The sequence below is a fragment of the Bufo bufo genome, chromosome 3 (assembly GCF_905171765.1).
Source record: "Bufo bufo chromosome 3, aBufBuf1.1, whole genome shotgun sequence".
NCBI classification, from domain to species: Eukaryota; Metazoa; Chordata; class Amphibia; order Anura; family Bufonidae; genus Bufo; species Bufo bufo.
Genome location: NC_053391.1, coordinates 658447369 through 658471428, shown reverse-complemented (window position 1 = coordinate 658471428; position 24060 = coordinate 658447369). Strand labels below are relative to the sequence as shown.

Here is a 24060-nt window from a genome sequence, read left to right as displayed (position 1 = left end):
AGTTTAAGTGCAGCACCACCACAGGAGAAATGAAGTATTACACATTAAACTCAATAGGCTGCCTATAAAAAGTCTGTACAGGCTAAGTCCTCCAGAGTGAAAGATGTTTTTGTAATTCCTCTCTCTCTCTCTGTTGAGGGTCCCCCCTCTATTAACTCCTAAACTAGACAACCCTTTTATTGTAATGTACTATAGAGCAGCCACAGAGAAATGGTGACAGGGAAGGCTGAGTGAATAAAGCCACATCCATGATTCCATGGAAATCATTGGAAGCAACTCGAATCCATGTGTCTTAAGGTTTAGAGAATGGTACCTTAACCTTATATAATATTCCTAGTAGTTTATGATATTTAAGGGGTTCAGCGTATTATCTAACAATAATGAGCTAAAGAGTACTTATAATTTCATATTAGTTGACTATCTAGGTCTAAAATGATATGTAATTATACTTAATATACCTTCAAATGGGCTTATTTCATTAGCACAGTAAAATTCTGGCAACCTGTAGTCACCACTAGAGGGAGCTCACTGCATATAGATTTAGGCTGTTTGCATTGAACTCAGTATTAGATACTTAACCACTTCACATCTGCCCATAGGATATAAACGTCCTATGGGTGGATGTTTAACTCTGAATGGACATTCTGGAACGTGCATTCAGAGATCGCAGCTGCGCGCGAATCGTGCAGCTGCTGATCGGGTTGCCCGCTGTCAGTGACAGCAGGGCAACCCAGAGAGAAGACAGGGACAGTTCCCAGGTGTCCCTGCCTTCTAGATTACTACATACACAGCGCTCACCAAGCGCTGTGTATACAGATCAGGAAGCGCTATGCGCTTCCTGTCCTGGCCCGGTGATCATGTGACGGCCGGGGCCGGAAGAGTATAGGAGCTGTCAGGTCTTTCATAGACCTCGATCATCCCTGAGCACTGTATTCTGCTGTACAGCCTCTCTGGGGGGGTGTATTTCCCCTGTAACTGGGGCTACCATGTCAGCCCCAGCTACATGAGAAATCAATAGTGAAAAAAATAAATAAAATGAAGTCAAATGTCGCCCAGAGGTCTTGTATGACCTTATGGGGGACACAAAGCATAAAATAAAAAAATAAAAAATGTGTTTTATAAAAAAAAAAAAAAAAAAGGTTTTAGATGTAAAAAAAAAAATCCCCATATAAGTAATAATTTTTTTAAAATTAAAAATAGGAAAAAATAAATAAAATGGACATATTTGGGATTGCCTCGTCCTAGACGTCCGGCTCTATAAATATATCTCGCCATAAAAAATAAAAAAATAAAAACTGTGTCACCTTACATCACAAAAAGTGCAACACCAAGTGATCAAAAAAGGCGTATGTCCCACAAAATGGTACCAATAAAACAGTCAACTCATTCCGCAAAAAATTAGCCCCTACATAAGAAAGTCGCTCAAAAAATAAAAAAACTATAGCTTTTAGAACATGGAGACATTAAAACATTATTTTTTGTTTAAAAAATGCTATTATTAGGTATCGCCGTGTGTGTAACAACCAACTCTATAAAAATATTACATGACCCAACCCCTCAGGTGAACGCCGTAAAAAAATAAATAAATAGAAACAGTGCCACAAAAAAGCCATTTTTTGTCACCTTACATCACAAAAAGTGTAATGGCAAGCGATCAAAAAGTCATACACACCCCAAAATAGTGCCAATTAAACCGTCATCTCATCCCGCAAAAAATGATACTCTACCTAAGACAATCACCCAAAAAATAAAAAATCTATGACTCTCAGACTATGGAGACACTAAAACATGATTTTATTTTGTTTCAAAAATGATATTATGTAAAACTTAAATAAATAAAAGAAAGTATAGCCTAAAGTGCAGGTTATCTTATTGCTGGCCACCCTTTCACTGCTTGTACCCTCCAGAGCACAGCATCCCTGTAAGGCCTATTGCACACGACCGTATGGCTTTTTCAGTGTTTTGCGGTCCGTTTTTCACGGATCCGTTGTTCCGTTTTTTGTTTCTGTTGTGTTTCCGTTTTTGTTCCGTTTTTCCGTTCCGTTTTTCCGTATGGTGTAAAGTATACAGTAATTACATAGATAAAATTGGGCTGGGCATAACATTTTCAATAGATGGTTTAGCAAAAAACGGGACGGAAACGAAAGACATACGGATGCATTTCCGTATGTGTTCCGTTTTTTTTGCGGACCCATTGACTTGAATAGAGCCACGGAACGTGATTTGCGGGCAATAATAGGACATGTTCTATGTTAGAACGGAACGGAAAAACGGAAATACGGAAACGGAATGCATACGGAGTACATTACGTTTTTTTTGCGGACCCTTTGAAATGAATGGTTCCGTATACGGACCGTATACGGAACGCAAAAAATGGCCAGTAAACGGGGAAAAAAAACAGCCGTGTGCAGGGGGCCTAACACTGTGATCTCCTGCGCTCCAGTAAACAGAAGCATCACTCCTGTACCCTGGAGCGCAGGGCAAGGGAGTGTACAGAGATAGGGTGCGCTACCATTCACAGAGCTGGGGCGATAGCAAGCAAGAGGAGCTCATTGTCCCATAAAACAATAAGGGACTGTATGCAGGCCAATGTTCAGGGCGCTGTTTTACTGCTGTGATGGCATGGAGGCATTGAGGAAGGGGGACATGGTAATGGATGGTATGGAGGCACTGGGGTAGGGGGACATGGCAATGGAGGCACTGGGGGAGGGGTACATGGCAATGGATGGCATGGAGGCACTGGAGCACTGGGGCAGGTTGACATGGCAATGGATGGCATGGAGGCACTAGGGGAGGGGGACATGGCAATGGATGGCATGGAAGCACTGGGTGAGGGGGAAATGGTAATAGATGGCATGAAGGGGCAGATGGCACTGGGGGAGTGGGGGACATGGCATGGAGGGGCTAATCTGATGGCAATGGGGGACATCACATGGTAATGGATGGCATGGAGGCACTGGGGGAGTGGGGGACATGGCAATGGATGGCATGGAGGGGCTGATGGCACTGGGGGAGTGGAGCTGAAGGCACTGGGGTGGGGGAGAGCTGAAGCCACTGGGGGAACAGAGCTGATGGCACGGGGGGAAGCTGATGGCACTGAGGGATAGTGGAGCTGATGGCACTGGGAGATGGTGGAGCTGGTGGTACTGGGGGATAGTGGAGCTGGTGGCACTGAGGGGAACGGAGCTGATTGCACTGGGGGTAACTGATGCACTTGGGCTGATCGCACAGGGGGGAACGAAGGGTGTTGGGGATTGATGGCAGGGGGTCTGATGAGTTTTTATAAAGGAAAACAATCTATTAATTCATTTTTTCTTTTTTTTTAATAAATTTTTATTATATAGAAAACATATTTACGTTCCAGGGGGATACTTGCATGCAATATAATACAAAAATAGAAAACTTCTTACAAAGTATCAAATAATTCAATATAGTATATGCATTTTTGACTCAAACATCAAAGAGCCCGAAAGATTTGCAACCAATAAATCATCCCCACCCACCCTGGAATGTCCCTCACACCCATCCCCCCGTCCACCCTTAATGTCTGTGTCGCGGGGACCACCCGGAGGAGCCGGGGGCACCAGCCTCCTGTTTGTTCTGATGTATATCCACTTAGCATGAGTCAGCAGCGATATATCCTAGTTCTCGCATGTTTTTCAAGGGACCCTATCCTGGCTATGGCCAGAATGCCCAGATTTGTTCCCATTCCTTTTTTATCCACTAGCTCTGTCCTATAATTTTTTCAAATCTTTTTACTCTCGTAACCAAGTTTTTCCATTCCTCGAAATCCGGTTGGGACTCTGATCCCCATTTCCGCACTATAACTCCTCTGGCCACAAGAAGAGTTTTAACCCAGAATTTATTAATGTTGCCAGTTATTTCCCCAGACTGTGAAGTAGAACCCAGTATAGCAAAAGAAACATCAAAAGTGGGTCTAGTGGCCGATCTACTAGAGAGTTCCTCAAACACTCTACTCCAGAAGCTCGTGATCCGTGGACATGTCCAGATCATATGTATAAAATCTGCCTATTCTGTCTTATACTTCCAGCAGCTGTATTTGGGATTTTTATATATCTTAGCCAGGGTGGCGGGGGTATAGTACAATCGATGTAGGATTTTAAATTAAATCAACCTGTGAACGATTTTTTCATGTTTTTGTGAATTACTTTCCAATTCAGTGCCACAAACCACGGACACCGGCAATGTGCGTTCCACATTTTGCGGACAGCACATTGCCGGCACTAATAGAATATGCCTATTCTTTTCCGCAATTGCGGACAAGAATAGGACATGTTCTATTTTTTTCGGGAATGGAATTGCAGACCGGGAAGTGCGTGTCCGCAATTCCGTATCCGGGTAGCACATCGCGGAACGAAATTGTGGACGTGTGAATGGGGCCTTATGATTTTTTTTATATACCTGTGTGATAGAAACCTTATTTTCGCTATAGCAATAACAAAAATTAGTGAAATCATGTGAATCCACAATAAAATATTCCTGGTTCTGTGTGTGTAGAAACGCATGTTTAAGTTGCGCAAATCTAAAATTTGCTAACACCCCGTATTTGTCTAGGGGAATCAATTCCCCAATACCTCTTATATTTCCAGTGGAAACTATTTATGACACATTTATTATCTTTAAGTTTATCCAGTATCTTTGGTCTTCCATAGTGATAAATTCCTGTAACTCATTATTATACCAAAGTGGTGTGAAAGGTAGAGTATACGTAATCCCCAGTATATCTATTATTTTTCCCCACACTTTATGCGTTTCCCTGCTAATTATAAATTTTTCCCCTCCTCTACCCAAGTATCCTGCCTCAAGAATACTAAAGATGTTGCGCTGGGGGCCCGGGAAATCTTTTATAAAATGATATAGAATTTTACCAGTATCGTTCATAAGCCACTGAATTTGGTCTGCTAGGTAGTATCCCTGAAGGTATGGAATGGACAATCCTCTGTGACCTTCTGGGAGCCAGAGGTACTTCTGCTTTATCCTAACTCTTTTCCTTCCCCAGATCAAATCGTTAAACACACCTTCAATTTGCCTGAAAAACATGTTGTCAATCCAAATAGGACAAGCCGAGACTTTATACAGAATTTGTGGAAGAAGGACCATCTTTATCAGAGCTATCCTGTCCATTTGACTGAGGGGGAGCTTTTGCCATACCCACACTTTATTTTTGATCTTAGTGATTAATGGCACAATATTTAACTTACGGTAATCTGGAACCCGTGCACTAATTTTAATCCCCAGGTATTCAAACGATTGATCTGGGGAGAGGAGCTGAACCCCGACTTACTATCTCAGGGGATCGAGACAACGATAGTAAGACGGATTTTGTCCAGTTCACCTCATACACTGAGATACTCCCAAATTGATTAATCAGTTGCATTACGTAGGGGAGCTCTTTATAACCTTCTTGTAAAAAGAATAACACATTGTCTGCATAAAGGCATATTTTATCTTGTATGCCCATTCCTCCAAATCCCCGCACTTGATCGTCAACGGTTCTAAAAAAATAGTGAAAAAAAGAAGAGAAAGGGGACACCCCTGTCTAGTTCCTCGAGACGGTAATCTGGTCGGTACATACTCCATTCATTTTTATTCTTGCCGTTGGTGAAGAGTAGAGCAATTTCACCCAACTGATAAATTTGTACCCCAAGTTCATTCTGTCCATGGTGTACCATAGAAAGTCCCACTCCACCCTGTCAAACGCTTTTGCAGCGTCAAGAGACAGGATGGAGTGGTCCTCCCCCCCTCCCAGCTGTATATTAAGTATCGTTCTTCGAATATTTTGTTGGGCCTGTCTTTTAGGAATGAATCCGGATTGATCGGTGTGGACGATTTTATCAATGATCTTTTTTAGTCTATTAGCTAATATCTTAGCGTATACATGTATTTTTTAATCTGTATTGAGCAATGATCTAGGACGATACGAGCTGCTCTCACTTTCGTCCTCATCCTTCTTCAATATCAATGTGATAATGGCCTCGGCCAATGATGGGGGTAATTCACCCTCCTCCCATGCCCTCTCCAGTTCCTGCAGAAGACAGGGGAGCAGCACATCGCTATATCTCATATACAGTTCGAATGGGAAACCATCCGAACCCGGAGATGAATTTCCACTTATCATATTTAGGGCCTCCTGTAATTCACCTATTTGTATAGGGAGGTTTAACATATCCCTATCCTCTTCAGATAAAGATGGTAATGTTAATTTGGAGAAAAAGGAATCTACATCCTGATCCCTCTGTCTCCCTCCAGTTTGATACAGAGAGGTAAAGTAAGTGTAAATTCCTGTTGAATATTTTCCCAATCAGAGGAGAGCACCCCAATTTTTAACCTGATAAGTTTAATTTGTGAGGGTGGTCTTTGATTCTGTATGATGGAGGCTAAAAGCCGTCCTGGTTTCACCCTTTCACAAAAGTTTTTCTGCCCAATAAATAAGGACTCCTGCTGGGCTTTCTTCTGTAAATATACCCTATATTCTTCAACTGCCGACCCAAGCTAAAAAAATTTTTTCCATGCAGTCCGGATAGCTGCTGGAAACATTTTGAAATACAGTAACCCTTTCATTCATTTGCTTTTCTTTTTCTACGAATAATGATTTGATCTTTTTAATCCTATACATTCGAAGCAGTGATGGCCAGTTCGCATTGTTCGCCCGCGAACACATGGAGGCTGCCATCTTTTCTCACAAGTCCGGCGAGGCGCAGGTAAGTCCTTACCTGTGCGCGAGCCGGTCTGAAATCAAATGCGGTCACCGTTATGTAGCGGACTGATATACCGTTATGTAGCTGACTGATATAGCGATGCGCTAATGTCAGCACTACATGACAGTATGTTTCTAACATTAGTCCCTGCAGCCGTTTTTGTTAAAAAAGCACTTTTATAGATATGCTAATGAGCCTCTAGGTGCTATGTGGGCGTCATTAGCACCTAAAGGGCTCCGTCCACTAACCATTTCAGCCGCCATCGCGTCCCTCCAGCCCGCCCCGCTCCTGTTGATTGACGTGAAACTTCTCAGTATCTCGTACCAATTCCCGCGCCTGCGCCGTGCGCTTCTGTATTCGGCGCAGGCGCAGTGAGTAAATGCCGCTCTCCTGGTGCCGGCTTCCTCATTGTAACGTAGTTGGCGCAGGCGCAGTGAGGAAGCCAGCGCCGGGAGAATACAGAAGCGCACGGCGCAGGCGCGGGAATTGGTACGAGATACTGAGAAGTTTCACGTCAATCAACAGGAGCGGGGCGGGCTGGAGGGACGCGATGGGCGGCTGAAATGGTTAGTGGACGGAGCCCTTTAGGTGCTAATGACGCCCACATAGCACCTAGAGGCTCATTAGCATATCTATAAAAGTGCTTTTTTAACAAAAACGGCTGCAGGGACTAATGGTAGAAACATACTGTTATGTAGTGCTGACATTAGCGAATCGCTATATCAGTCAGCTACATAACGGTATTTCTGGTGGTAGAAACCCTTTAATCTGCCAAAATCCCCGCCCCCGAGACACAAGGACATTTAACTGCCCTCCCCAAACCCCCTTTGATATGCAAGGCAATATATCCTGCACATCTCCTCCTATCTGCCCTCCCCACCGACCTCCCCCACCCCTATTTATCAAATCCTTCAACCCATTCGATTTTACAGCCCTTGTTCATCCAACCAATCGGATAGTTCACCAGGTGAAGTAAAGAAATACATTTTTCCATAGTGAACTATGCGCATTTTTGTGGGATGCATAATTGCGTATTTAATCTTTGTGCTAATCAACCTCTTCTTTACCTCACAAAACTCTTTTTGTTTCATTTGGGTTTCCCTTGTATAATCGGGTAAGACCTGAATGCTGCTCCCGTTATACTGAAGGTCCCGTGCATCTCTCCTCCACCGTAATATATTGTCTCTGTCCTTTTGAGACGAGATCCTGGCTAGAATAGCTCTCGGGGGCCACCGAGTGGGGGTTTCCTCCCCGGTATCTGGTGAGCCCGATCTACAGCAAATGTGGGTGAGAGATGTCTGGTACCACACACTTCCATTAACCATTTCTGTATAAAATCTGTTACATCCTCTTTCTCAGATCCTTCTGGGAATCCGATTACCCGAATATTTGATCTCCTGGATCTATCCTCTAGGTCGACTATCTTTTCCCAGAGAATTTTTATTTCAGACTCATTAGAATGTATTCTTTTTATAGCAGCAGTCATTTTATTTTTTTTGTAGATCTTGAGAACTCCTGGAGATCTTTAACTTTTTTGCAAATATTATTCTTATCGTCCCTAATAAGCATAATGTCTGACTGTACTGCTGCTATTTTGGTAGAAAATTCCCCTAAGGCTTGATTAGAAAGTTTCACTGCACCTAAAATATCCTCCAATTTCCTATCTATTGATTCTATTTTTTCATCCTAAGCTGCTTCTTCTGGCAACTCTATTCTAGTGTGTATACCCTCCTCTTTATCTGAGATTTTACTATCAGTCAATCCCTGTATTTTTTGGTTGGGGAGATTTAAAAAATGTATCCATCTTGGTCAGTGGACTATTTAAACCATCCCTCTTGGATGAGGGGGTCCTGAATATTTCCGATGATAGTTCTTTGGTGGCATTTTATTAGATTTTTTTATAAAAAGTAATATGTGCAGAGATTAATTAATGATATGCTATATAACCAGAGTATTTAAACGCGTCTCATACAGCAGTTACATAAACCCTATATCTCTACAAGGAAGATCCTTGCCCCATAAATCTCACAACCAAATTGTCACATACAGTATGTTTACACCTTATAGTGCGCAACTTTTCCCATCAAACCACCAGAGCAGTTCATGTACTTTACAACTGTTAGGGAAAAGGACGACTTTTTTTTCGGAATCTCAGAGTCCGTCACATTTTGTAATTTCCAATAAATACCGTCCAAGATGTACCGTCCAAGCCAACTCGATATATCAATATGACTTAACTCACAGGTGAACGCAGCAAGCAGAGAATAATTAAGGCTTAGTATTGTTTTTACCAGTTTCTCAGGTGTATTTCTGAGGAGTAAAAAGTGTTTCAGACACACTGCAGGAGGTCGTATGTGTGAGTAAAATAGCACTCTCAAATTTTCGGCGAATTCCTTATCCAGAATTCAGTTCTGAGCCCCCGCAGGAGCACAGTCTGACCCTCCCCGGCGCTTACCCCCCATCTATCCAAGTACTTCCACTGTTAGTGAAAATGAACATTCCCACCCATGTTTCAATAAGGGGAAGAGAGGGGGTGGAGGGGGATAAGTGTGAGAGAAAAACAGCTATCGTATCCCAGGCAGTCGGCACATAACTCACGTGACCCCCGATCTGTTCACCAGCTCAGCCTCAGCCGCACGCCTCTTCCACAACACTGCCAGGGGGAAGGAGTCCGCCCACACGGCTTCTCAGCCAACGAATATGGTAGCTTCGCATAAGGGTTCCAATCTCCTCCTAATGGCTGCCGGCAGGTACGTGGTAGTCCAGAACTGCTAGGCTGGGGATGTTAAAAGTGCCTTCAGCACACCAGGCAATTTTCTTTCCCGTTTCCGGAACACCTGATTCTTGAGGCAGTTTAGGGAGTCCTCCGCCGCCCCCCGATATCAGGCTCTTGCCGTGAGTCATACCCTCTGTTTTCGGGTAAGTCTTCTGCGATGGGCGGCAAAAATCAGCGGGCACAGCACTTCCCACAGTTTGCGGGGGATGGGAGGGAAAAAGGGAGGAGCCGCGGCGCATCTACATCATCACGTCACGCCGCTACGCTTGATTAGTCATTTTTTCTTATTATATTGCTCGATTAATCATAAAAATAATTTGTAGAATACTAAAATAATCGTTTGCTGCAGCCCTAGCACGATCAATGAGCAAATGACGCTACACACGGTGCCCCCCCGCACCACCCATTTCAGCGCACCGACATGCAAATAGGAGCACCGCCATTTCAGTAATTCACAGCAGTATCAGCAACAGCACGCCGGCATGCATGTCGGAGCACAGCCATTTCAGTCAATCACAAGCACTATCAGCCATATAGCGAGGAGCCCCTGTCAGCAGTCTGACCTACCAGCTGCCATTTCTGTTCGTCAGTCCCAGCCACCATTTCTGGTCATCAGTCACAGCACTATCAGTCATATAGAGAGGAGCCACTGTCAGCAGTCTGACCTACCAGTCGCTACCGGCAATCTCAGCAACAGGAGTCAATCTCAGCCACAGCAACCAGTCACAGTGCCATCAGTGTCAGCCACCATTCAGTGCCAGCCATCTCAACCATCAGTCAGTGCAACCAGCCACAGCCACCAGTCTTAGCTACAGCCAACAGTCAGTTCTAGTAATCTCAGCCACCAGCCGCAGTCAGCAGTCTCAGCCACAGCCAGCAGACAGTGCCACCAGTCTTAACCAGTCAGTACCAGCAGTCTCAGCCACAGTCACCATTCTTAGCCACCAGTTTTAGCCACAGAATCCAGTCAGTTCAAGCTGTCTCAGCCACCAGTCAGTGACAGCAATCTCAGCTACAGCCAGTAGTAGTGCCAGCAGTCTCAGCCACAGCCAGCACTCAGTGCCAGCAGTCTCAACCACCAGTCAGTGCCAGCACCTGTTGCCAGATTCAGACGGAATAGCTACAAAAAATGTTGTCTATAAAGACATTTTATAGAAAAATGTTGAGGTAAAAAAAACATTTTTTTCTGAATATCTGCTTCAGATATTGTATATTGCAGATTGTATTCACATTCTCACAAGTTTCCCCTTCTGTAGGCTCCATCTCTAATTGTCAGTCTTCCCTGAGCTCAGCTCCAGGAGTAGCAGAGACTAGTTGCTATAATGTCTTATATACACTGCATGCTCAGAAAATAGGAGATCTGGCTCCATTGTAGTATTTCTTTGTAGTTCACCCTCAGAAGCAGCTTCATGATGGACATTTTATAGCAGTATTGAACAGTGTAGCTGTGACTTCAGCACTAGGATGACACAGAAAATTGTGTACTTAAAACAGCATCTCTGTGTATACCTCTTTCCCTCCAGCAGCTCATTCATCTTCCTCCTACCCATGCACTCTTCATAGACTTCTATGGAGAGCATCTGTAAACTGATCCCTGTATCAATGCTAGCTGCATACTAGACCTGGTCTTCATCTATAGCATGAAAACCAACCAAAAAGAATGGGTCAATTAGGTACAAAAACACTTGTAATACTGAAGTAATCAAAAAACAACATGATTTTATTGAGAACCACAAAAGGACATAATTGGCACAAGTCACAAAACACATTTAAAACAGGTCACAATACATAAAAGTATTAAAAACCAGGGGACCGATAGTGGACTGTTGGTATATATTTATAAAGTGCAAATGCAATAATTATGATTGGTCACTAGTAGAAAGGTATATTACACCAAACCACTATGGCTCAAAAATACATTTGTACTATGTATTTTTGAGCCATAGTGGTTTGGTGTAATATACCTTTCTACTAGTGACCAATCATAATTATTGCACTTGCACTTTATAAATATATACCAACAGTCCACCATCGGTCCCCTTGGTTTTTAATACTTTTATGTATTGTGACCTGTGTTAAATGTGTTTTGTGACTTGTGCCAATTACGGTATGTCCTTTTGTGATTCTCAATAAAATCATGTTGTTTTTTGATTACTTCAGTATTATATTGTTTTTGTACCTAATTGACCCATTTCTTTTGGTTGGTTTTCATGATATAGTTAGGGGTGGGTCCTGGACTTTATTTTGGGCTATATATAGGTTCCCCTTCATCTATAGCAGTCACCTTTCCCGGGTACTAACAGTGTCTCCCAGTACTCAGATGACTGACAGGGGAGCCGATTTGTGTAACAACCGGTCAAAAGAGCAATAATAAGGAATACAAATCAACACTAGTATGTAACAGGAATGAACGAAAATTGGAACTCACCAATAACTGGCGGGAACATACTGGTGATGATAAAGGATGATGGCTAAACAGATGAAGGTGATGACAGTCAGGTAATGGAGCCGACATATAACCATAACAACTAAATAGCAGCTGACCTTTAAACTCCCTGAATCTTTCCTTAGATATATCCTTGAAAACTGGCCTCAACACCAGTGACCCTAACATCCTTAAAGATACACTATCCCTATTGAATGTGCTAATGTGCAATACTGACCCTAAGACAAACCACAGAAGGGCAGTAGGACCTAAAGATAAAAAAGGAAAACCTGAACAGAGCTGAACTTGAATCAAGGCAAGATATATTTAAGCAAGGAGAAAACTAAACACAATCTATAATGCTCAGAAAACAAAGAGTGGACTAAATTAACCACAAGTTATAGCTTGCTGCATTTTCAAGTGCTGCTTTTGCATTGGAGATATTCAGGAGACTAACTTAGACTAATTTAGAGATCTTCCACTGTAGCAGAACTTCAGCTGTATTTCTAGTGGATACTCAGACACTGTGTTTCAAAACAGGTAAGGAATTTGTTAGAGAGGTTATCACTATTGTACTACAGCAGAAGTGGCCAAAATCATTAAAAACAAAAAGATAGCATTTAGTAATTATAAAAAAAAAAAAAAACAACAGGATGACAGGCAAATTTATAAGATTAGGCAGAGAGAGGCCAAACAAGTTATAAGAGCTTCTAAAGCGCAGGCAGAAGAGAAATTAGCTCAGTCAGTGAAAAAAGGCGATAAGACATTCTTCAGATACATAAATGAAAAAAGGAAACTAAAACAAGGAATTACCAAATTAAAAACAAAAGAAGGAAGGTATATGGAAGAAGATAAAGAACTAGCTGACTGCCTCAATGAATACTTCTGTTCAGTTTTTACAAAGGAAAATGAAGGAGAAGGACCTCAGTTAGGAAGGAAGACTAATGAATCTTTTGATGCATGTGTCTTTACAGAGGAAGATGTTCTAAGTCATATATATATGTATATAATACCGGCACTGGCATACAGAGAGGGTAGGGAAGGGTGAGAAATATTACATGTATATACACAGGACACTAATTACGAGATCTCTACCTGTATCTGGTGAATAGTCGTTCCGTGATGTGGTGTGATCCCGTTGTTCCAGGAAGCGCTGTATAGATCAGATGGTACGCTTCTTGCTCTAACTCTCACCTAGCGCGCTGCCCCGGCCGGTAGCTAGCGCACGCGTGGAGGAGCCTGCAGGGATGAGTTCAGGAGCGTCTTCGTGTGACGTCACAACTTCGCTCTGGGTGCCTCCAAGGGACAAATTTCCATCCAACGCGTTTCAGAACCTACGGGTTCCTTCGTCAGGGATAGGGGCCTCGATGGTAAGGTGTGTCTTTTAGGGGTCATTATTTCAGAAGACTTAAAGGTAGGCAGACAATGTCATGGAGCAGCAGGGAATGCTAGCAGAATGCTTGGGTGTATAAGGAGAGGCATTACCAGTAGCAAGAGCGAGGTGCTCATGCCGCTCTACAGAGCACTAGTGAGACCTCATTTGGAGTATTGTGCGCAGTACTGGAGACCATATCTCCAGAAGGATAATGATACGTTGGAGAGAGTTCAGAGAAGAGCTACTAAACTAGTACATGGATTGCAGGATAAAACTTACCAAGAAAGATTAAAGGACCTTAACATGTATAGCTTGGAAGAAAGACGAGACAGAGGGGATATGATAGAAACTTCTAAATACATAAAGGGAATCAACAAGGTAAAAGAGGAGAGAATATTTAAAAGAAGAAAAACTGCTACAAGAGGACATCGTTTTAAATTAGAGGGGCAAAGGTTTAAAAGTAATATCAGGAAGTATTACTTTACTGAGAGAGTAGTGGATGCATGGAATAGCCTTCCTGCAGAAGTGGTAGCTGCAAATACAGTGAAGGAGTTTAAGCATGCATGGGATAGGCATAAGGCCATCCTTCATATAAGATAGGGCCAGGGGCTATCCATAGTACTCAGTATATTGGGCAGACTAGATGGGCCAAATGGTTCTTATCTGCCGACACATTCTATGTTTCTTGTTTCTATTTAAGAACAAAACTACACTTTCAAGAAGAAAATTAGGTAAGAAAAAAGATGCTAAAAATATGCTATGATATTGGAATTAAACCACAAAGCTTATGCTATAGCCAGCAACCCACCGAAGAAACCAGAAATATTTAAAGAGGTACTAACCACTCAGGAATTCCTCTCCTTAATGAGCCTGCATGCAGCAAAGAGTTCAGCTGACCTACACTTATGGATCAGCCTTGAGACAGTGGCACAGCAATGACCCCAAGAAAACTAATAGACAGGAGAAGATGAACAGCAGGAGTAATCTTACCTATCATAGCATTCACTCAGTGTACGGATTGTATCTGTGAACTCAGAGTTACTGATCACTGCAGTAAGTACGGGGTCAGTGGAGCCTAATAAATGGAAAAAGATCGAGAAAGAGCCTTCTTTGTGTATGATATAATACAAGGTTTCTTATCTACTTGACATGGAAAATACATCTAAAGTTTAGGCACACTTAAATACTAGAAGTTCCTTGTAGTGGTTGCTGCAGGCAAAAATACATTTTTTATTACTATAGTTGTGTGGCTATTTCTCTTATATGTTCTGTACCCAAGATTGTGCTAGTTTTTCCTCATCCCTTCTTTTTTGTTCTCCATCACTTTCCTCGTGTTCATTTTCCTCTGTATGACAACCCTACCTTGGTCATATCAATACAGCAGACTCAAATACCCTATAGTCTGGAATCAAGGCTTCGTAGAAAGAACGTTGATACATTTTGTTACAATGTGGCAGCACTTAGAAGTGGGATTTTCTTAGCTAACCATACATTTAAATACCAAAGGATATATGGAAACCACAGCCACATCCTTCTTCACAAGACCTTTAAATGAAGTACAACACTCTGCGGAATAAAGCTCCTTGTAGATCTTGTAAGACTGTGAACATAAAACAAAAGCTAAGCTTGTTTTATTGCTCAGTATGATAAATGCAAGGCAGCGCATCTGGAGCAAGTGATGGACTGCAAATAACCAGGGGGTCATGTAGGTGAGTGAAGGACACTGTGCCATGGTCTCCTCAATAATAAATTCCAGCATCTTTCCACGTATTTCTCTACCGGTGTATATTGCTTATTTCATTTTTCTGTAGCCCTGATTTTTTTTGTGTTGAAAGTTGTGCTGGTGATTATACGATTATATATCGAAGTTATCTATGTTAGATAGATAGATAGATAGATAGATAGGGGTTAAATGGATATTAGATAGATAGATAGATAGATAGATAGATAGATAGATAGATAGATAGATAGATAGATAGATAGATAGGGGTTAGATGGATATAAGATAGATAGATAGATAGATAGATAGATAGATAGATAGATAGATAGATAGATAGATAGATGCCCCACGCCACCCAATCTGTAAACTCTAGAAGTGAAACCACACAGTTTTATTTAGCAATGCATGGTGGTATTATTTGGCAATGTAACTGAAGTATTATCTCTCCTGGAGGGACATTTCATTCTATTTGCTGTCCTCAATGATGTACCTTAAATCTAGGCTGTCAACACAACTGCTTGAGGCCCAGGGCGTCACCACTGAACTCCTTTCTCTTCTCCAAGCAAGAAAACAGTGTTTTATTTTTTTATCACTACTAGGGGGAGCTCAGTGCAAAGCAATCAGAAGATAAGTATATAAGTCCCTATGCACTGAGCTCCCCCTAGTGGTGGCTGCAGGCAAACAGCTTTGTAATAGAGGAGAAGCAGATTTATCAGTGTAGAGAGAGAATTATGGTGCTCAGAAAGAGCGCCATAGTTGTGAAGCAGCTGTTCCACGTTTTTGCCATAGAAGTTGGATTATATTGGTGAGGTGGAGGGAAATGTTTTTTATTAAAAATTTTCTTAATTAAAATTTATTTCACTTAAAAGAAAAATGTGAATTTATCAGAAAACTGGGGCATTGCACATTGCGTTCTGCGTTCCCTGGAGTTGATTGTTGCACGCATATTAGGAAACTGGGTGGGGTGAGGGGGATAGAAAATTAGGCCCTAAATGATGCGGAAATTGCTTTTTTTCATTTGAAAAATAAAATCACTTAACTGTTAACAAACATTACAGACATAAATGTGATTATCTATCTATCTATCTATCTATCTATCTATCTATCTATCTATCTATCTATTATCTATCTATCTATCTATCTATCTATCTATCTATCTATTATCTATCTATCTATCTATCTATCTATCTATCCGTAGTGTTTTAAGCTTGATATACAGTAAGAATATCACATGTGCATATCAGAAACTCTAGTCATGTCACTGTACACTAATATTTTTTACATTCGCCCTGTAATGTGCAGCTCTTCCACCACAAATGTCCTTGTGAACCAGTATCCTACAATGTCATTTTGTGCCATGTAATTTTTCTTATTCCAGTTCAATCATTTACAATATATGGAAACGAAATTTTTATTTTTTTAAAATTTTGCTATACATTTTTTCTTTGCTTTAGCTCAGCCACAATGGATTGAGAAGATTAATGACACACAGCTAGACAGTGGAGATCAAATCCGCTGGGAGTGTAAGGCATCTGGCAAACCTCGGCCCATATATCGCTGGCTGAAGAATGGTCTCCCCTTGGTCCCCCAGGTAATGTGCTGCTCAATTAATTACATTTTTGGTTACTTTTTGTTATAATACACAAGGCATTTATTTTGTGAACTGGGAATTATTTCCTGTAGTTGGACAGAATTTTACAGAATCATATCCAAAATGTAAAATACAGCTTTGCACCTGTGTAGGCATCTGGGCCGACCGAAAGAGTCCTTTTCCAGTCATTACATTTCCAATCCGTAAATGACCCTTAATGAATTACCAATGTTTAATATTCCCCAAATCTATTACTTTTTCATACATAATTTCATATATTATGCAGTATATGAATGAAAATAACCTGGATTTTAAAGGGCATCTGTCAGCAGTTTTGTACCTATTACACTGGATGACCCGTTACATGTGCGCTTGGCAGCTGAAGACCTCTGTGTTGTCCCCATGTTCATATGTGCCCGCATTGCTGAGAAAAATTATGTTTTAATATATGCAAATGTGGGAGATGCCTTTACACCTAGAGGCTCTAGTCTCTATGCAATAGTGATGAGCGGCAGGGGCAATATTCGAATTTGCGATATTTCACGAATATTTGGGTGAATATTTGTCATATATTCGCAAGTTCGCAAATTCCCGATTATTTTCTTGATTGCGAAAATCGGCAAAGTAATATGCACGTTTTGCACGCGCAATACAGGCGTGGGTCACTGTTGCTACATTTTTTTAAGCTGCTAGAAGTTTCCTGAGACTGGAGAAAATAGTTGGCACAGCAGAACATTACAATAGCTTTATATGCAGATAGAGTCAAGTGCTCCAATATATTCACGATTGCACAAATCGGCAATTAATGATGCAAATATTTTTGCGCAATACGTGCAACTTCACATTTTAGCAGGTCTGACTACATATTACTGATTGGTGCACTATGTATTGTTGTGACATCACAGCACTATGTCTGTAGCATGTATGTATGGACCAGTGATGGTCAGTTTGCAGGGTTCGCCAGCGAACACCTGTGGGCTGCCATCTTTAGTAAGGTAGACTCACCCGTCCGGCGATGCACATGTAAGCCCTTACCTGTGCCTGTGTGGCGGGAGCCAGTCTGAAATCAAATGCAGTCACCGGGAGCAGGCAGTTCTGAGAACAGCCACCAGGGGCCTTCATCGGGCTGTTCTCAGAACTGCCTGCTCCCGGTGACTGCATTTGATTTCAGACTGGCTCCAGCCACACAGGCACAGGTAAGGGCTTACATGTGCATCGCCGGACGGGTGAGTCTACCTTACTAAAGATGGCAGCCCACAGGTGTTCGCTGGCGAACCCTGCAAACTGACCATCACTGGTATGGATCAGCTACACTATATCAGGATCTAACCTACACTGACTATCTCCCACTAACTATCTGTATTATATATATAAGCTATCTAACTATCTATCTAATGTAATGACTCAGGAAAGCACAGAGCGCAGCAATGACACTGCTCTCTCTCTCAGGTCTCCAAAATACTGCACACAAGGGCTGCTGGGGAGGTTCTTATATAGTAAGGGGTAGGCAACTTTCCTATTGGTTGCTAGGGATGTTGCTAAGCTCAGACAAAGGCATTGCAGCCTTCTCATTGGCCCAAAAGCAAGAAGGGAGGATACTGATGAAAAAAAAATCTAGAATATTCGCGAATACGAATATATATCGCTATATTCTAAATCTTCATGAATTCTCGAAGTGGCAATATTCCTGATCAAAATTAGCGATTTGAATATTCGCGCCCAACACTACAATACAATTGTCGACCTCTGTGCATTTTTATTGACAGGGCCAGATAGTGTAAACGTGATCTTGCCTGGCCTTCTTAATCAGAGTGAAGAGGGAGCGGCAGTTGCAGAGAGAGCAGAGCCTCTAGGTGTAATGGCACCTCCCCCATTGCTCCTAGAGGCTCACTTGCATATAATAAAACATAATTTTTCTCAGCAATGCGGACACATATGAACATGGGACCAACACAGATGCCTTCAGCTGCCAAACACACATGTAACAAGTCAGCCAGTGTCATAGGTACAGAACTGCTGACAGATGCCCTTTTAAAAGAGGACCTGTCACTAAGAGAAACCAGACGTATCATTGGGTACAGTTACTGCTGACAATGAGAAGACGCATGTGATGCAGCTGGAAGGAGGACTCATGGGTTGTACGTCACATGATCCTTTTCTGAGCTGCTAACTAGCTGAAAAGCGTCAGATGATACACCACAGAACCATAGCATTGTGAAGGATGCCCTTAATTTATCCAAATTAGCATTTTGTGCTTTTCTCTAATGCACCTAAAATAACAAAAGAAGCAACTTTGGAAGCAATCCCCCATTATACTTCTACTACTGTTTTATGTCTACAGCTACTATGCAGACTTACATGTCTCCATGGTAACATGTAACAAACAAGTCAATCTGATCCTGCACCATCTCTTCTATCTGCATCCAACTTCTTCCTAACAGAGATTTAAAGGGGTTGTCCCGCCCTAAAAATTGGGGATGAATAAGTATGGTGGTGATTAAAAAAAAAAAAAAAGCCACTTACCTGCTCTAGTTGTCCCAGTCCCTTGGGTATATCCACAGTATATATCCATCGCTGCTGCTTCTTTGTAGCCGGAAATTTAATGTGTTGGCTTCCCACATGTCACTGAAGCCAGGCAATAAGTGACCTCGGTGGTTACGTGTGCAGGTATATGACCACTAAGGTCACTGACTGCAGCGGTAACCTAGAAGGAGTCGGCACGTCACACTTCCAGGCCACGACCACAAGCAGCGCTCTAAAGACACTGGGATGACCACAGCAGGTGGGTGTTTTTTTGTTTTTTACTCAAGCACCGTCCCAGCCATCAATAATTTTTTTTAAGCCTGGACTATCCCCTAATAGACTAACAAGAAGTAAAGAAGCAGTAGATGCCAGTATTGCTGCAGGTTCACACTCAGGTTTGTTTTCTGTTAAGGTGGCCACAAACATACAAAGTTGGCCAAACCTGCTGTTTTCTAGCAGGACCATCCTATGTATACAGTATGATATTAGGGGACACATTATATCAGGGGAGAGAAGGATCGGGCATGTTGAATTTCAACATGCCAGATCTTTTGTTCTCAGGGGAGATTGTGTTTCCTCCTCTCTACACACTGAGAACATATGTACGCTCATCACATTGGTCTGTCATCAGTTTAAAAAAAAACAAGTTTACATTTTAGTTTTTATTATTTTTTTGTTGTTGACTCCTTCACGTCAACTTTGGCAACATTTTGATTTTTTCCTTCATGCCTTCCAAGAGCCATAACTACTCCCAGGGGGCTTGGTTTCAGCGAGACAAGTTGCATTTATTTAAATCACAAAGTGTAACATCACATAATAATAATAATAATAATAATAATAATAATAATAATAATAATATACATAATAATATACAGTGTTTCTTCTTGCCACTCTTCCCTAAAGGCCAGATTTGTGAAGTACACGATTAATAGTTGTCCTGTGGACAGACTCTCCCACCTGAGCAGTGGATCTCTGCAGCTGCTCCAGAGTCACCATGAGCCTCTTGGCTGCTTCTCTAATTAATGCTTTCCTTGCCTGGGCTGTCAGTTTAGGTTTGCAGTTGTGCCATACTCCTTAGGTTTTCGGATGATAGATTGAACAGTGATCAGTGAGATCAGTGAGATGTTCAGAGCTTTGGATATTTTATTTAAAACCTCACCCTGCTTTATACTTCTCCACAACTTTATCTCTGACCTGTCTGGTGTGTTCCTTGGTTTTCATGATGCTGTTTGATCACTAATGTTCACTAACAAACTTCTGAGGCCTTCACAGAACAGCTGTAGTTTTACTGAGAATAAATCACACACAGGTGGAGTCTTTCTACTAATTAGGTGACTTCTTGCTCACACTGAATATTACTTCATATCAGAGTACAGGGGGGACTAGATACAAATGCACGCCACACTTTCCAGATTTTTATTTATTAAACATGTTTAAAACCATATATAATTGTATTTTTCACTTCACATAAACTTGCTACTTTGTGTTTATCTATCACATAAAATCTCCGAAAAATACATTTAAGTTTGTCGGTGTAACGTGAAAATTTTTAGAATAGTTCAAGAGGTATGAATAGTTTTTCAAGGTTCTCTAGATAGATAGATATTAGATAGATGGACATTAGATAGACAGATAATAGATAGATATAGATAGACAGATAATAGATAGATATAGATAGATAGATAGATAGATAGATAGATAGATAGATAGATATGAGATAGATAGATAGATAGATAGATAGATAGATAGATAGATAGATAGATAGATAATAGATAGATAGATAATAGATAGATAGATAGATAGATGATAGATATGAGATAGATAGATAGATAGATAGATAGATAGATAGATAGATAGATAATAAATAGATAGATAGATAGATAGATAGATATGAGATAGATAGATAGATAGATAGATATGAGATAGATAGATAGATAGATAGATAGATAGATAGATAGATAGATAGATATGAGATAGATAGATAGATAGATAGATAGATATGAGATAGATATGAGATAGATAGATAGATAGATAGATAGATAGATAATAGATAGATAGATAGATAGATAGATAGATAGATAGATAGATAGATAGGAGATAGATAGATAGATAGATAGATAGATAGATAGATAGATAGGTAGATAGATAGATAGATATGAGATAGATAGATAGATAGATAGATAGATAGATAGATAGATAGATAGATAATAGATAGATAGATAGATAGATAGATAGATAGATAGATAGATAATAGATAGATAGATAGATAGATAGATAGATAGATAGATAGACGAGATAGATAGATATAGATAGCTAGCTTTTTATCTTCCATGTAGGGATAGAATTTTTAAATGCAATACATTATTTGTAGATGTGTATCAGATTCCCATATATAACAGACAGCAGATTCCCTCTTGGTATTACATATGTGATCGCAGGTCTCGCTGCTACAAGTACCCGGATTTATGAGTTGTCCATAATATGTATACAGTAAGATGGAATGACTAGTACAGTACACGTAAACTGCGGGGCCCTTCTCTCCATGGACTTTCACTGACTGATGAAGCTATACTCTGGGGGACTCATTGAAGTTTTCTGATTTATCTCCAGGCCCAGCAAAGTATCGCCTGTTTAAAAGGAAGAGCAATCAGAAAAATTCTTGTAAATGTCAAGCACATGTCAAGTTAAAGGAAATTTACATTGCAAGAATTGAATATAAGTCTATTGATATTTATAATCAGAGACTGAAGACATTGTGCTTGTTGTGTTGCACTGAATTTCTTTACATAATATCTATATACCTTCGTGACTTTCTGGATTTTTAAATCTTCAGTCATAATTAAAGGGAATGTGTCATCAGAAAATGACCTACTGTTTAAATCACATTTTTATGTTAAACATTTTTTTTCAGAATTTTTGGTGAGTTTTTTTCCACATCACTGAATATATTAAAACTAATTGTACTGTATATAATACTGCAATTCCATTCTGGTTACTAGGCCTAAATATATTAAAACTTTCTCTCTTTTGAGAGCAGCTACGTGAGCGATATAAACAATGGTCAGGAGGGGACAGCATTGGCTTCTATGGGAGAGATTTCTGGGCCTGCTCTGTGACCTGTGCTGAGGTCCGGAGGGAGGAGAGAAGCTGTGATATCACCTATTGTGAATGGCGGATCCTGTGTTATCTATATAGAGGTGTTACTTGGTAATTCTACCTGTGGAGATAATGATAGTAGCTACTAAAATGTTACCTATACAGAAGAGAAAATCATGATCTATTATTAGGCCTAGTGGCCAGTGTGAAAATTGCATGGATTATATGGATTTCTTTAACCACCTCCGGACCGCCTAACGCAGGATCGCGTTCCGGAGGTGGCAGCCCTGTGCAGAGTCACGCATATATGCGTCATCTCGCGATGGCCGAGATTTCCTGTGAACGCGCGCACACAGGCGCGCGCGCTCACAGGAACGGAAGGTAAGAGAGTGGATCTCCAGCCTGCCAGCGGCGATCGTTCGCTGGCAGGCTGGAGATGTGATTTTTTTAACCCCTAACAGGTATATTAGACGCTGTTTTGATAACAGCGTCTAATATACCTGCTACCTGGTCCTCTGGTGGTCCCCTTTGTTTGGATCGACCACCAGAGGACACAGGTAGCTCAGTAAAGTAGCACCAAGCACCACTACACTACACCCCCCCCCCGTCACTTATTAACCCCTTATTAGCCCTGATCACCCCTGATCACCCCATATAGACTCCCTGATCACCCCCCTGTCATTGATTACCCCCCTGTCATTGATCACCCCCCTGTAAAGCTCCATTCAGATGTCCGCATGATTTTTACGGATCCACTGATAGATGGATCGGATCCGCAAAACGCATCCGGACGTCTGAATGAAGCCTTACAGGGGCGTGATCAATGACTGTGGTGATCACCCCATATAGACTCCCTGATCACCCCCCTGTCATTGATTCCCCCCCTGTCATTGATTACCCCCCTGTAAAGCTCCATTCAGATGTCCGCATGATTTTTACGGATGCACTGATAGATGGATCGGATCCGCAAAACGCATCCGGACGTCTGAATGAAGCCTTACAGGGGCATGATCAATGACTGTGGTGATCACCCCATATAGACTCCCTGATCACCCCCCTGTAAAGCTCCATTCAGATGTCCGCATGATTTTTACGGATGCACTGATAGATGGATCCGATCCGCAAAACGCATCCGGACGTCTGAATGAAGCCTTACAGGGGCATGATCAATGACTGTGGTGATCACCCCCCTGTCATTGATTACCCCCCTGTAAAGCTCCATTCAGATGTCCGCATGATTTTTACGGATGCACTGATAGATGGATCGGATCCGCAAAACGCATCCGGACGTCTGAATGAAGCCTTACAGGGGCATGATCAATGACTGTGGTGATCACCCCATATAGACTCCCTGATCACCCCCCTGTAAAGCTCCATTCAGATGTCCGCATGATTTTTACGGATGCACTGATAGATGGATCCGATCCGCAAAACGCATCCGGACGTCTGAATGAAGCCTTACAGGGGCATGATCAATGACTGTGGTGATCACCCCCCTGTCATTGATTACCCCCCTGTAAAGCTCCATTCAGATGTCCGCATGATTTTTACGGATGCACTGATAGATGGATCGGATCCGCAAAACGCATCCGGACGTCTGAATGAAGCCTTACAGGGGCATGATAAATGACTGTGGTGATCACCCCATATAGACTCCCTGATCACCCCCCTGTCATTGATTACCCCCCTGTCATTGATCACCCCCCCTGTCATTGATCACCCCCCTGTCATTGATCACCCCTCTGTAAGGCTCCATTCAGACATTAGTAAAATTTTTTAGACATTTATATTCCAGACTTCTTCTCACGCTTTAGGGCCCCTAGAATGCCAGGGCA

The 24060-nt window shown here is 41.6% G+C and overlaps 1 protein-coding gene across 1 annotated transcript in view; it reads left to right on the top strand.

Moving 5' to 3' along the window:
- Positions 1–24060, top strand: part of CNTN5 (contactin 5) — a 626057-nt gene that overhangs the window by 231301 nt on the left and 370696 nt on the right. The window contains exon 10 of the mRNA XM_040422478.1: positions 16470–16606. Coding sequence (XP_040278412.1) covers positions 16470–16606 — 137 coding nt within the window. The remainder of the gene's footprint in view (positions 1–16469; positions 16607–24060) is intronic.